At 44.2% G+C, this 15,365-nt stretch overlaps 1 protein-coding gene across 1 annotated transcript; it reads left to right on the top strand.

The window, feature by feature from the left end:
* Window positions 1–1,163: 1,163 nt before the first annotated feature.
* Window positions 1,164–15,080, top strand: NEURL3 (neuralized E3 ubiquitin protein ligase 3). Its single transcript, XM_086943337.1, has 4 exons — window positions 1,164–1,294; window positions 11,578–12,078; window positions 12,615–12,698; window positions 13,184–15,080. The coding sequence occupies exons 1-4, from the start codon at window positions 1,183–1,185 to the stop codon at window positions 13,417–13,419; spliced, it is 933 nt and encodes a 310-aa protein (XP_086799463.1). The 5' UTR covers window positions 1,164–1,182; the 3' UTR covers window positions 13,420–15,080.
* Window positions 15,081–15,365: the final 285 nt, after the last annotated feature.

Here is a 15,365-nt window from a genome sequence, read left to right as displayed (position 1 = left end):
AATATCTATCTCCTTGAGTACAATCTCTTTGTAATTGTTTGAAATTGTATTGAGTATTTTATTTTTGTTCTAATGTAGAGTGCCCTAATACCCTCTTTCGTGTATGAGTGCTACATCAAATTGTTAAACAAAGACTAACTTTTGTTTCCACTAGGATCAAACTAGAACATAGACCTTCAGAAAAAGTGTAAAGACCTGGCTGTTTGATAGATAAGTACCCTCTGATTTTTTCTCTCTATAGCTGTGCCCGTGATTTGCTAATTCGGCGCCGGGAAACCCTTTGTGGGTAGCTGTGCGCCTTACAAATGCTATAAAATAAATAAATAAATAAATAAATAATCAAATGTAACTAGCAAACCGATGCGCTATTTGGAACACAAAGAGAATTTTAAAATGGTCACTGGGCACAAACATTTAAATAACAAGCACTGGCAAGGCCAATAGGTTTGGCCTGGACTGTGTGCCTTTTAGCTTTGCTAATGCTTATTTTGTTTTGAATGCTTTTTGCACGGAGGCACATATTGTATGAGATCAAGAATTTGCAAGAGTTTGGGCTATTGGCATTGTAAACGACAATGCCTTTCATTTTTGTGTTTTGAAAACCTTTAAGCGGTGCGTAAACACGCACTTTGTACTTATAGTCCTTGCTTACGAGAAGCAAGGCTGGCAGTAAAAGAGGGGCACTCACTGCCAGCCTTGATTCTCGTAAGCAATGACTAAGTACAAAGTGAGTGTTTACACACTGCTTTCAGGTTTTCAACACATAAAAAAGGCATTGTCTTTTACAATGCCAATAGCTCAAACTCGTGCAAATGCGAAACCTATTGCATTGCAAATGCTTGTCTAATTTTCTGTTGGATTGCTTGCCTCTTTTTCAACTCATGATCGTTAAACTTGTAGTTGTGGAATGATTTTCCAGTTGTCAGTACTTCTGTCAGCTCTGCCTACAGGTTACATACGGGTACTTGCAACAGGTGCTTTAACCTTCTATACGCTGTCTCATGGTATGGCTGTGATCGCGTCGCGCACAGATCCCTGCACCACCTGGGCTGTCGTGGTAACTAACGCAACAGATAGACGCGCGGAAACCCCCTGCTAGCAGGAAAACCCGAGGAAGTGGGTGTGATCCGATGGGCTGACACCTATCCCCACTCCCACCCAGAGCACTCCTACTAAAGGCACATGAGGTGCTACCCTGAGCTGAGCCTTCACTCAGAGCCGCAGCCAAGGAGCAGAACCCGCGGACAGCACCGGAAGGGCAAGATGGGCGCCTGTGTCAGTTCAGCGCTGCTAGGTAAGGGCACTTCAGCTCTCAGCATGCCACTTGCGTGTTTACCTCCTCATGCTGGGATCTGCCCATGACCCTCTGTGTGAGCTCGAGAGGGAGCTTTGGCAGCCTCCCGTCCCCTTCTAAGCCTGACTCTTAGGCGACTGGTCAGCGTTCCTTCCTCCCTCTAACCCTGGCTCTGGCATTGACTCTCTGTGTGACTTTAGACGAGACCCTTCCGCTCCCTGTACCTGTGAACTATACTGTGCCTCTGATTCTCCGTGAGACCTCGAGTGGATCCCTCGAATGCCTCTCTCCCTCCCGACCTCTAGCCTGGAGACAGAGGCAGACGCTTGGTGTGATCTTAGGCAAGCTAGCCTCTAAATTGAGTTCTGCCTTAATACGCTTTGTCTCCTCAAGAGAGTTTTTCGTGTGCCCTGGAGTGATCCCGGCTCTGCAAATCTATTCCTTTCGCTCATTGATTCCTTGTGTGACTTCAGGCAGATTCTACCTCTGTCTGTTTCTATTCTAACCCCGACTCTGCCACTGACCCTGTTTCCTCATGGGAATTATTTACCCTCTGTGTACCTGTAACTTTGGCTCTGTCGCTGACTTCGTGACTACATGTGCATTTCTTTGCGCTTCAAATAACTCCGGCTCTGCCACTGACTTGTTCTGTTTCCTCCGGCGAGTCCTCTCGCCGCCTTGTGTCTCATCTACACCCCCAGTACCTCTAACCACACCTCTGAAACTGACAGTCGTTCTGACCTCAGATGATTTCTTGCTTGCTGTGCTACCTCGGGTGAGCATAAGTGCCAAGTGTCCTCGCGTCATGCGTCGCAGAGTTAGCCAACAGCTACGCTGCATTCTGGGACTTGTAGTTTACTCGTTAGCATTTCAAGTATGGGCTGAAAATCTATGGGGATTTTTCTGTTTGCAATGCATCTAATGGTGTCCATTTAAAAAAGAATAAGGCAACGAATAGACGTGAGCTTTAAAACACTATGAACTAATGCACCATATGAGTGAACTAAACATTTCTGGAAGTGGCTGGATGACAACCAGTTGTGGTATTTTGCCAAATCTTACAAATTACTATTATGCGTTGTTGCGTGCTTTATTTTAAACTTTGTAATTGTGTTCAGGTGTGCCTTTATAAAACACATGCTTCCAAGTACATTAGCAAAGTGACATTTGTGTGGCTCAGGCAGCATCGAGGCCTACTCTGCCTTCCATCGTTCAGAGGTCGGTGCACTGAGCACCATCAAACTAGGTAACAATAGCCCTGTCATTTACAGCAGTTGGAAGCGACAGAAGTAGAATATAACAAGCATTTGCAACTCAATAGGTCTCGCATTTACGAGAGTTTCATAAATGCGACACGTATTGCTTTAATGCTAGTCGCGTCCCTTTCTATAGATGAGCTGTGTCTAAAGAAAGGGACGTGGCCGCCATTAAAGTGAAAGCGCAGTATGGTGCACTTTTACAAAAAAAACATTTATTTGTCAAGTTGACAAACAAATGCTTTTTTTTGTAAAAAAAAAAAAAAAAAGGAGGACCTGGCTTGGCAGTTCGGGCTGGACTGTTCCCATGAGGCACAGGGTTAAGTCTGATTTGCATAAGCCAGGTCTAAACTGGGGTGGCATGGTGAACAAAAGAATGATGGATTTAACCCAGATCTCTTGACTGGGGGTGAATGTTTTGATGTGTTCTGCATTCCGTCCATCAATTGTGTCTTTTGCTTTCACTTTAATGGCGTCCATGCCCCTTTCCTTAGACTCGTCTCGTTTAAGGAACGGTGTGCGGACGACATTAAAATATAAGTGCCGGCATGGGGTATTTAAAAAAAGAAGAAATAAATAGTTTTTAAAAAACATGCAGCTGCTTTTAACGCAGCAAGTAAAGCATAGGCACGGACACAACTATCAGCATGGCGTGCCGTGCTATGTAAAAAAAAATGATAACGCTGTTGCGAAAGAGCATGTCCTGCCTGCAACAGAAGGCATGTGAAAACCATTAAACGAAATACTGCACGGAGGCTGTAATTAAAGCCTACTGAGCAATAACCTGTGTAAAAAGGGGTGTACTCGTGGGAGGTTACAAATGAAGACAAGGCGGTACTAAGGAGGGACTAACAAGCCTATTTACGAATCAGAAACCAGCATTTACGAAGGACAATGACACAAGTCAATGACAAATAAGGGTGGGGAGTGGGCGGGGCTTCAAGTGCATACTCCAATACAGCGTGCCTCGCAGAGGCGCATGCGCTGCCCAGACTTGACCTAAAAAATAAGTTGTGGACGGGACGCATGATCGACATGTCATTTCAACTGCTTACAAACACTTCCTGGGTACCGCCCACTCAGAAAACTACTGGTCAAAGACGGTGGGACAGAGAGGTGGAAGGTAACATTTCTCTCAAAAGCTGGAAACTCCTACGCCAGTGGTTCTTAACCTGTGGTCTGAGGACCCCTGGGGGTCCGCGAGGCCGACTCACGGGATCTGAAAATGTGTTACAAAATTAAATAATATTAAAATTAATGAAGTGTATACAAATAAAGACGCAAACTTGAAAATGTGAATACTTTATATCGGATTGTGAATTAAATAAAATATTTTAAAATTTGAGCATTTGTTTGGTGTATACTTGTTTTTGTATTTTTGTGTATTGTTTTGAGGTTCAAATGCTAGAAATTGCTTAGGCTGGGGTCCCCCATCTTCCAATAATGATTCAGAGAGGATCCCCTGATTCCAGTAATGATTCAATCGGGGTCCACAGAAGTCAAAAGGTTAAGATCTGCTGGCCAATGCAATAAAGCTTGCATTTCGGTCCAGAATGAAAATATTACAGAGACACACCATAAAATCCTCACAAGCTGTATCACACTCTATATAAAATAGCTGCTAGGGGCAAATCGAGATCTAGCACCTGGAAGAGGGAGTTGCAAAGCTACGGGTACCCTAATACACTTTTGTAGTCATGCCTCAAGCGACATAGATACTGGGAAGCCTTCCTAATGAAATTGACACCGCTTTTGGTGCTCATAACCCCATGCACCCAAGGGTAGTTTCCCAACCCTGCAATACCCATCTGGGGAAGTTTGTAAAAACAAAAAAGAAAGTGCAAGGGCTCTCGTCAGGGGGTCACTGCAGCTTGCACCACACATTGCCCCTGCTATGCAGCCAATGATAGTAACAGCATAACTACTAACTAGCGCACTCTTCAAAGTGTGACAATGCAGTCACCTAGTCTAGGACGAGCACAGCAGTGGCCAGGAGATGAGGAAAGGAAATTGTTACTTTGAGGTTGGGGGCGATTGCTCTGTTGTGTTGTGCTCTTGCTGTCGAGTTGTGTCACAACTTGCCATGAACTGTTGGTTGTAGACAATGGTATGTGTGCTGTAGAAAATAATTTTAAAAACGTTAAACCATAAAAACAAGTTACTATGATTATTATAAGTCGAGTGACCATAGTTTGTTATTCAGTTATTCAATTTAGAGTGTTATGGTAATCAGCCGCAGTCGGTAGTGTGAGTACCTGCCACTCGGTAACGTGGGGAGTGGGAGGGCCAGGGTGGGGGGTAGTAATCTATGGATTACGGAGGTTTACAGGTAAGTAAACATATAAATAAATAAAACAAATTTTGTTGCATGGACTGCATCCCCAAATGTGATGTAGTGCGCGCAACGAAATTCGTTTTATTTATTTGTATGTTTACTTACCGGTAATCCTCCGTAATCCATAGATTACTACCCCCCACCCTGCCCCTCCCCACATCACCACCCGGCAGGTACTCTCACTACCGACCGCGGCTGATGGTAATGTATTCGGTCAAAGAAAACACAAGGAGATGATGGACGGAGCGCTGAAACTTTTCAGACACTCAACCCCAGTCACAGATCTGGGTTGAATCCACCATTGTTCTTTAGCTCACTTCGCCCCCCCAATTCAGACACATGCAAATCAGTCTTGACCCAGTGCCTGGGAACAGTCTAGACCGAACTGCATCCTAGGACCGGTTTCGGGGTTTCACACCTCATCAGCCAGGATAGCTTGATTCCAGTGGCACAGTGAGATAGCAAAGTTGGCCTTGTCCCCCTCTGTTTGTTTAAATAGTGCATGCTTGTTGTGTTGTCTGCCTGAATTAATACTGATACTCCTGACATTTTTGAGAGGAAAGATTTCAGGGCCAGGAATTTTAATGTTTCGGTCAGTATTCCCCTCTACTGAGCCTCAAGGTTCCCGGGCATGTCTTCGCGCCTCCAGGAGGTTCTTGCTTCACAATAAGTAGCTCACTACTCTAATACCAAAGTTGCAGCAGATATTGTATTTGAATATTGACAATCCCCTCCACTTGTCTCTAATTCTCTGTGTAATCATTGAAGTCGATTCACCAAAAAGGCAGGTCAACGGAAGTGACATTGCTTATCCTTTGACAGCCACAGACATCACAAGTTTAACCAATTGCTCCAACCTGAGCCCTTCAAAAACCTACTTGCTGCTGATTTGTTATGGGAGGACAAAAAGTGGTCTCAATTGAAAGTAAACACTGCTCTTTACGGTCATGTTGTAGGTCTAGCCTTACAGCGTAGCTGTCTGCTTGACCTATTTTTAATTCTTTGAAAAATACAAAGTAGGCTTTTGTTCCACCCAGAGGAGCAAGATTCTCTCACCACAAGCTATTAGCTATCTGGTGTATCATTCCGCCTCCCAGGAAGTGCATCTACTGGAATGCATGAGGGACTATTTGACATCACAAAAGTAATTTAAATGATACAATATTAAACACTGCTACACAAAGTGGCATTTGTGGCCAGAAAGACAGAGCCACATAATGAATAAGATTTAAAGATCACGTAACACGCTTAAAGAAGTGCAATGATCACAGACATAAGTCTTGTGAATATATTTGGAAGCCATGAAGAAGAGGGAGACACCGCGATACAAGAGTTGGCCAAGGATATCATTGGACATGCATCAAATATAAAACTTGAGCTTTGAAAGCAGAAGTAAAGCACTGATTTAAGTTTCAATATAATACTTATCAAAAAGGAATCCAAAAATGTGTGCAGACACTCTGTAAACGGTAACAACAGTTAACTGGTTTAATATGGTGGATTGCATGGGATGATATGGAGCCTAAGTAAATCAGAACTCAACCAGTACAGTGTCAGAACCCCTTGGGGTATAGGAAGCTACCATGACAGCATCTCTATGCCGGGCCTGAAACTACCCATTTCCTATTTTTATGTTAGTCTATTAAATTCTATATCTCATAGATGCATTACATACATAAAACACTCGTTTTTGTCACTTTGTTTTAACTACTGCGTGCTTTACAAATGTTCTAGTAAGTTCTCTAAGTGCAAGCCGGGCCTACCTATTGGCTTGGCCAATGCTTGTTATTACTTTCTGTTCCTGCTGCTCCCTTTATGATCCCAGAAACCAGTAAAAGCAAGGGCAGTGCCAGGACACAAAGGGCAAGTCTAGGGTGGCAGCTGCTATCCCATGACCACGCCTTATTGACGTCCAGGTGTGACTACTAAAGAGAAGTATCCACTCCCAATACCTCCAAGCCTAGCGATGCTACCGTGTCCCTGGGGGGTAAGGGCCGTACTCCGGAGATCCCACAACGCCAGTGCTTTAAATGGGCCGGTACTCACCGGAACTGAGTACCGGCACTTCTTACATTTATCCCTCTGAGTACCGGCACTTCTCTAGTGCCAAGGAGAGTACCGGTACTCATGAAATGCTGGTGCTGGCGGCCTTTCATTGATGGCCAAGGCACTTCTGTAGACTGGAGCAGAGCCCAGCTGAGCAATTCAGCGTGGGCTCATTTGCATACCGTCCGGGAGTTCACTATCATGCTGTGTTGCAAACAGAGACATCGAGGCAGCCCAGGGGTGAGAGCGTAATTAAGAAAGCTGTGGGAGGTAGCCAGGTTCGACTTTAATCCCACCTGATTCTTTTGTTAACTGTCAATTTATGTTTGTCTGCTTGCCTGTGTGCTTGCCTAATACTGTTTTGTGTGAGACAACTACAAGAGAAAGGGTGAGGGAGAATAGAAACACTCTTGGAAGTTATATTAAATGAAATGTGGAATGCTTTGTATGTGCATGTCTGCTAGTTTCTTTCTGTGTCACTCGAGAATATATAGAATTGTGCCAAGCAACAGCAATTAACAGTATTGATGTTGCATATATTACAAAACAAGGAAATGTGAAAATATCGCCCGTTTGGCTTTCGTTGTGTGTAATGAGAAAACAAACCTGTTTTCTTTATTGAAAGAAATCTCACGTGTGTTTTGGTATGGGCTGCAAGTAGTATCGAAGTAAAAAAGTATCGCGAAGCCCCGCCCCAAGCCCGCCCACTTGCCATATTTAAATGAGTACCTGCACTATTTTCCTCCCATTTCAAGCACTGCACAACGCCCCTCTCCTTTCTCTGTTCTTGGGCCGTGTTCTCCGATGAGTCTGTTCACCTGTTTGCAGGCTTACAAAAAATGCGTGAGTTGCATAGTAGCATTTTAATGGCGCCTCATACACCTGTTGAGGTCCAAGTTAGAAATATCCCCTTAATTCCCACTCTCTTGTATATGTCAAAAATTAAACCGATTTTTTTTTTTTTTTGCATTGCCAATCCATTCCATGTTCATCTTCTGTGGTTTGTTTGCCACTGCCCTGGACTAATCACTCCAACATAAACCTGACCAGGTGTATACAAACTACAATACTTCTCATACCGCACAGAACCCTCATTTTAGAGCTATCCGAGTGACATCAGGGGGCAGCGCTATTTTAAGACCACGAGGGGGCGCTCTTCATACGCTCCTCTGTCTGCCGTATGAGCGTAAAACGCGAAACCTTACCAGTCACGTGACTACTGGAGCGGCTTTATCAGTGGAGACCGGGAACTACGCCGCGTTATCAGCGCGCTGAATGCTATCACAAATTACAGGAAGAGATAAAGTCTTATCCCCCTGCCCACAACCACAACTGTTACGGGAAGCGATTAGGTTTTATTGAGCTGCTCGATAACAATAATACCTTATTCACCTGCAGTACAATAACTGCAAAAGCAAACATTAACACCTTATTCGCCTGCAAGTACAATGAAAGTGAAGGGCAACAATAATATATAGAATTATAGATGGGTAACCGTGAATTACGGGATGTTTTCACCGAGGGGTTCTGAGGGTCCTCAAGTAGAATGGGAGACCAACGCTTGAGTTGTCTATTATGTCGCTCAGAAGCCTGAGGTGAAAAAAACCCCCATAATTCACTTTTTACCCATCGTTAATTTTTTTGGTGGCCCCCAAAGTGATCTGCCCTTGCTTTCATCTGCTGTGCAGTGGCAAAGGAGTCATAGGGGAGCCATACATAACATGGCCTATGTTATGTATCACAACAGTGGGTAACATTAACAATAATACCTTACTCAACTACAGGTCATAAACAGCGCAATAACTGTGAAGGGAAACAATAATGTATTTATCATTTATACAATTACAGTCCAATAAAACCACAGTAGTGAGGGGAAATGATCTCACATCTACTGCCGTACAGAGAAATCCAGGAATGGAAGCTGAGGAGGCCTCATCAAATGCCTGAAAATAACACCAGCAGCAACTTTATCAACATGTCTGATAACAACACCGGAAGGGAGGCGATTAGAGCTTATTCACCTGCCATACAATAATAACACAGAAGTCAGATGAAGCTATAAGGCCTTATTCAGTCTTTGTATGATAATGTGTGAGGGAGACGGGAATATGGAACTGCCAACGTCATCCTGCTGAGGCGCCTGAGCAGCGGTGAGGTGGCCAACACACCCTCGTAGCCTGGCTCAGCCTAGGGGTATCCAGCCAAGCGCTCCCTATGCCCCGCTAAAACCCTTCACATTGCCAGTGTGAACTGCTCATATTGAGGCTTCCTGTTCAGCTTCTCATCTGGCTTCAGCGGCTCCTCATTTCAACCACAAACCTCAGTAGAGGACTGGTGAGATCATAATGAATACCTAGTGCACCTAGTCTACATCCAGAAGCATGACTAGTGCACCCATTGTATCTCTTTGATATGTCCTAAGGCCTGCCCTTGCCTAGGGAGGGGGTGCATAATGACACATGGTGTCATCCCCTTCATTACAATACACAGCTTATGGTGTCGTCTTTTTTTAAAGTTTATATAGCGTAAACCGGTCCCAAAGGTATTGGAGCGCTTTACATGAGCATTAGTTACGTCACACAAGGACGCATTCATTTTTGGTAAGCACGGGTAGATTAAGGGATTTGCCCAGAATCATAGGATGTTGAGTTGATGCCAGACTCGAACCTGGTTGCTCAGCTCTAACGTTGTCCGCTCTGACCGTTATGCCACATCCTCTCTGTGAGGATGTCTTACCATGTGGCACCTCAGCTTTAACTCTCTAGGAGGGCCTGTCTTTGAATACAAATCTACCCAACCAGACAGCACTCAACCTGTATACTCAGTGCTTTAAGTGGAAATATAGAAGCGCAGGCTCAGTACCAGACAGTACCTGCCCACTTAAAGCACTGTTGACACTGATCTACCGAGTACATTCCAGGTGCGGCCAGTTCATGTAGATGAACTAGGTGGTTGCCTTAGATGCCAGGCCACGTGGGGTGCCAAATTCACCTACCCCGGGCATTAGAGGCTTTACTTAAGCATATTACCTATTGTTTCTTTACAGGACTTTTCTTTGGTTGAATAGCAAAACACAGCAGTTGCAATTTGAGAATGAGTCGTCCCGTGCTTTGGTTTGTTAAACTTTTAATCTGCCTCTGCTCCGACATGCATCATCTAGGTTATTCATGGCACACCCATTGTAAACAAGGACCAATCCGTTGAAATGTGCCCAGTATAAATGCCATTGTCTGAAAGGTTGGTTGAGAGTCGATCTTTAGGGCTTGTTTGCCAGCAGAGCTGTTTCGTCCTTATGTGTTCAACAAAAAAAGAGATTTAAGAAGCTTTACTCAGAGGAGGGATTTGGCTCTACCAAAAGAAGATTATCTTGAATACAGATTTTAATTGGTGAGAAGTTAGGTGCCTCTGCCTAAAAAGAGTGCTTGTAGTGCACGTTTTCCGCCTTGGGGAAAAGTTTGTGATCAATAGTGCAGGACCGAGATTTTCATGGTGACAAGCCAATGATCCAAGCTATAGGCTAACAAAGGCTTTTATAAAAAGTTTCAACAAATGTTGAAGGACTGATTTATTTATTGTGAAAATTATATGTTAAAGCCATTAAAGGTGGATTGCTATTACACTGTGTTAAAGCCTTTAGACAATTATTTTGTTACCTGAAGCTCTCAGATTGCCATCGTAGGCGAGTAAATTGATGATGGGTACACCTGCTGACAACCCTGGGTTGCTTAAGGGATGGGGAAGGGCGTCAGCACGTTTGAGCCACTGGGTACATTACACTGGTAGTGATTGCATTATGCAGGCTCACATTAACATCTGACTGAAATTGATTGGGTTGGAGGACCATGCCTTTAGTTCTCATGATTTTTTTTTTCTTTTAAAGGCCCTTTTCCACTTCTTTCCATCATTTTTTTTATTATGCTTTATTAAATCGCCATCCACTACTTTGTTTAATTTTTTACTCATTTTGTTTTTTGCAAGCAGATACTCACTTGATTTAGAAACTAGTACTTTTCCTCTTTTAGTCTGTTACATTCCTTTGTATATGGCTGTTGAGTGTTTTGTCTGTTTTTTATTGTGGGTGAATGCAAAAATGAATCAGTTGGTGGATAAATGGATGCATGAAGGCAAGGATGAGTGCCAGAGTGCATGTATAATGACTTATTGAGCACCTACACTCCTCAGTGATGGAAGAGGCACTTTCAGTTATAAATCAGACCTATTGGCATTGACAATAATTGATTTAAATTCATTATGGCTCTGCATTTCTAATGTAACAACCCTTTCTCATTAACCCACATGATTCCAGTTCCCACCAGAGAGACATACTGGATAAATTAATCAGGCTTGAAAGGCATCACTCCAATAAAATCAGCAAATTAAGAGGCTGTTGACTATTATGGCTTCACAGCAGGTTTAATATTTTTATTTTAAGAGATCGCCAAAGGTGAAACTCAATTAACACACAAACGGATATGTTACTGACATCCTACGTATCAACCAATATTGCACAGAGAAGACACCTATCTTATAGAGTTATGTTATTGCACAGTCAGGTCTTGTTCCTGGGGTGCCTCACATGTACCCCGAAAAGCGAATAAGATGTTTGCAGCGATGGTGCTTTTAACAGTCTACCATCTCTTTTCCAGATGAAGATGTGTATCTGCAAGAGGCCCCTGGTCCACTCTTCTTCAACCCCTATGTCAAGGGCAACCGGATCGACTTGGACGAGTCCCTGTGCTGTGCCCAGAGGAGCGCCACCTTCCACGATGGCCTGGTCTTCACCAACCGTCCCCTGCGGGTGCAAGAGGTCCTGTCTCTGAGGATCACCCAGGTCGAGGAGCGTTGGAAAGGGCCGTTGAGAGTTGGCCTCACCTGCGTGGACCCCTCCATCATGGACCCTCAGCAGCTGCCCAGGTTCCTGTGCCCGGATCTCAGCAGCCGCCCTGGTTTCTGGGCTGCCGTGCTGCCAGACATCTGTCGGGTGGAAGGAACTCTCGTGCAGCTGTGGCTGGACAGAAGAGGGGCATTCTGGTGCAAGATCAACCAAGAGCAGCCTCCTCAGATGGTGGCAAGTGGCCTCCCGGTCTGCTGCCCCATGTGGGGTATTGTAGATGTGTATGGCACCACCAAGGCTGTGCAGCTACTGGGTAAGGACACTGCCTCCTGCGCTATAAGGGAGGGGGTCAGTTGCATGAATGCATTGTGATTGCTCAGCCCACCTCCTTCCCTTCCATCTTCTTCCTTCCCTCGCTTTCATCCATGACTATGCAACCACTTTCTCCCCAATTTCATCCATCTGCATGGTCCTCAAACCTCTTCTTCTCTTTGTCCCTTTATCCTTTTCCTCTCTTTTGCCTTCTGGTACTCTTCCTCCACCATGCTGCCCATGGTCTCTTCCTATTGTCCTAGCCTCTTCCTCTTCCAAACCCATTCATTCTCTGCTCTCCATTCTCTCTCCAGCCTCTCCCAACCTCGTGCTTCTTCGCCCTCTTTACCATACCGCGGCAATCCTCTGCCCTCAAGCTTCTGGTCCTCCATCCTCTGCCTCTACATCATTTCTACTCTCCTTCCTCTGTCCAACGCTCTTCTCCACGGTGCTCCTTCTTTCTCCCACAGACTCCTCAATTCCCCTTTCTCCTCTCTCCACTGGTATCTGACGTTTGATATGTTTTCCCTCATTTAGATCCATCCCAGCCCGCACAGATATCCGAGAAGGCCCCCATGATCTCTGGATCTAACTCTTCGGCTCCAAGCCCAACAAAGACAGGTATGTGCCTCTCGTTTCAATGCTGTCATTCACTCTATTCTCTGCAGGAGATCGTAGCATAAGGTAGGAACAGTGTGTTCAAGGTCGGCCACCATTGTGCCTAAGTATCATTTGCTGAGCATCAACTGAGAGGCCTTGCTTGGGAACAATTGTTGCTAAGTTTACACATTCACAGCCCCTGCAACAACAGTCAGGGCCTCCGGGTTATTCCAATCCCTTAACCGGAAGCAAGATTCAACAGATATTTTCCCTGCTCCATTAGCACCTTGGCCCACCCCAAAGCATACCCCATGAGGCTGAGGTGGTGGAGGCTATAGGGGTCCAACGGGAGGGAATATTCTCGGTTGGGAATTCAAATGCAGGGTTAAGGGACAGACTCTTAGCCTGGAACATGTAATCAGATTAGACCATAAACCGAGGGAGGTGTAAGAATATCTGAATTCATATTCTTACATAGCAATAAAATGTTGTTTTTGTTTCTACAGTGCCTGCCATACCTCAGCTTTATCCCGAAGGCCAGCTGGAAAGCTGTGTCGTGTGCTTCTCCTCCAAGGTGAATGCAGTCATCTTGCCGTGTGGTCATGCCTGCCTTTGCTACAGCTGCGCCCAGAAGGTGTTCAAAGCATTTGCCAAATGCCCAATGTGCCGAGGGACAATGCACCATATTCTGAGACTCTCGCCTGATCAGGATTGGACTGAAGAAAGCCAAGACCCGAGCTGACCATAGTCTGCATGTCCAGACACAAGCTGATAATGGCCTGAAAATCATGGCCAATCCAATCCAAGTGTGACCGTGCAGAAGGGGGTCCCAGTTTATAACGAACTGGAAGCTCAAACTCCGGCTGAAAACTATTTGATGGTCGAAGGGGCAGATAAGAATGGCCTGGAAGTTAAGAGTGAACCTTAGACTAATCAGGGAGTCATGACTCCAGCTATATTGTTGACATTTTTCGAATATAGAACTAGAGTGCTGACTTTCTAACTGAATAACAGAACAAAGGGGAGGCAGAAAAGGCGGCCATCTTACTGATAGGGTAGCTGTGGAATTCATGGCAGCACCTTTGGAGTAGACTGAAGGAAATTGACATAAACTCATAAATGAACTCCAAATCCTAAGTGGACAGAAAGAAATTTACATGAACTCATAAGGTGTCTGAAGGAAATGGATTTAAAATCCTAATTTGTTATACAATGTTTTGGTAATATTGTTTTGTTGATTATTTGTATGCATATTTGTAAATGTATTTACATTGCACTTCCTGAAAATGCGGGTATCTTAATAGATGGAGCAATAGTTCTTTGTGATTAGTTACCCTTGAGTATCTGATTAGCGGATGGTGGCAAGGGAGCAAGAGCAGTTAAGGGAGTTGTCGGCATATATCCTGCACCCCATCAACGACTAAACATTATGGGCCTTATTTATGAGCCCTTGCGACAGTTTTGCACTGTTGTTGCGTCACTTTTTGTGTCACACCTGCCAGCGTGACAAATGCAGCATGTTGCGCCCTATTTACAAAGTGATACATCTAGGCAGATGCACAACTTTGTAAAGCCCTGTGCTACATTATACCTGCCTCCGGTATAATGTATGCATGGTGGGCGTTCCCCGCAAAAAGCCTCATAGAAGTGGCGCAGTGAAGTCTATGAGATTTCATTGCTCCACTTCTTGGACGCCACTGGTCAAAATCTTACGCCTTCCTCAAAGCAGGCATAGTATTTACACAGGCACATTTAACATGGGACTTGCTCATGTGTAATGACCCATTGCTGGAGTTACGTCACTTTTGTGACACGCTCCAGCAATGTGTCATTACTGTGCCTACAGATACGTCAGAAATACTAACTTCTCTGTAACTCCTTGCAACATGGAACAAAGTACATTAAATACGGCGCATCCATCGTGTTGTAAGTAGGGCCCAGTGGAAACTGTTGCATCACTGTTTTCACACAGTGATGCAACAGTTTTCATAAATGAGGCCCGCAGACTTTCCACTCTCCATGTCACTTCTGACCCATGGTTTGCAATATATGATATTAGGAATGTTTGTTTAAGAAAGAGGGTGTTTTCAGCTCAGCCTTTGGATTGGAGTGGAATTTTGAGCAATGTTGGGGATTTTTTCTGATTCATAATATGTTTTTTAAATGACCACTTTTTTGCCAAAATGAGTGAACAGGTTCCCTGAACGAAATATTGTAAGAGGCATCCCTTGCCTGAGCCCTTAATTTTTCACATCCATATGCCAGTATTAGTGCAAATATGATGTTGGTACCCTATAATCAAGCACTTTAAAACACAATTAACGTGTGCCTTATAAATGACCGCATTCAAAGTTAATTAAATATACATGAATTTAAAAATAATAAATATTATTGATCAAACAGGATGCTTTGGTCTTGGAGTAAATCTTTTTATGCGTGCTTGTGTCAAAAGCAAATTAGTGTCTACCAGAGGTAGTTAAAAGTGTCTTGCTTTGTGCTTTGCCGCATGGTGTTGAGTGCATCTACAGCTGTATGCACATGAAAAATGAATAATCCAGTCTATGCTTCCTTTGGCCACTACATGAAAACATGGTTTCCTCTTTGATAAAATTGCAAGTCCATCTGTCACACTGTATCCCTGATTTCATTTCATTTACTAGAACTTTCACAATTTGCATGGGTTTCGGA

This window comes from Lissotriton vulgaris, chromosome 11 (genome assembly GCF_964263255.1).
Source record: "Lissotriton vulgaris chromosome 11, aLisVul1.2, whole genome shotgun sequence".
Taxonomy (NCBI): Eukaryota; Metazoa; Chordata; class Amphibia; order Caudata; family Salamandridae; genus Lissotriton; species Lissotriton vulgaris.
This window is presented reverse-complemented; position numbering and strand designations above follow the sequence as displayed.

What these genes read in the sequence shown, in the direction of transcription:
- NEURL3 (XM_086943337.1), top strand. Translation starts at nt 1,183, where the DNA reads ATGAGGTGCTACCCTGAGCTGAGCCTTCACTCAGAGCCGCAGCCAAGG. An exon ending in TGTCAGTTCAGCGCTGCTAG is followed by an intron (nt 1,295 to 11,577) that starts GTAAGGGCACTT and finishes TCTCTTTTCCAG; the next exon opens with ATGAAGATGTGTATCTGCAA. An exon ending in CAAGGCTGTGCAGCTACTGG is followed by an intron (nt 12,079 to 12,614) that starts GTAAGGACACTG and finishes TCCCTCATTTAG; the next exon opens with ATCCATCCCAGCCCGCACAG.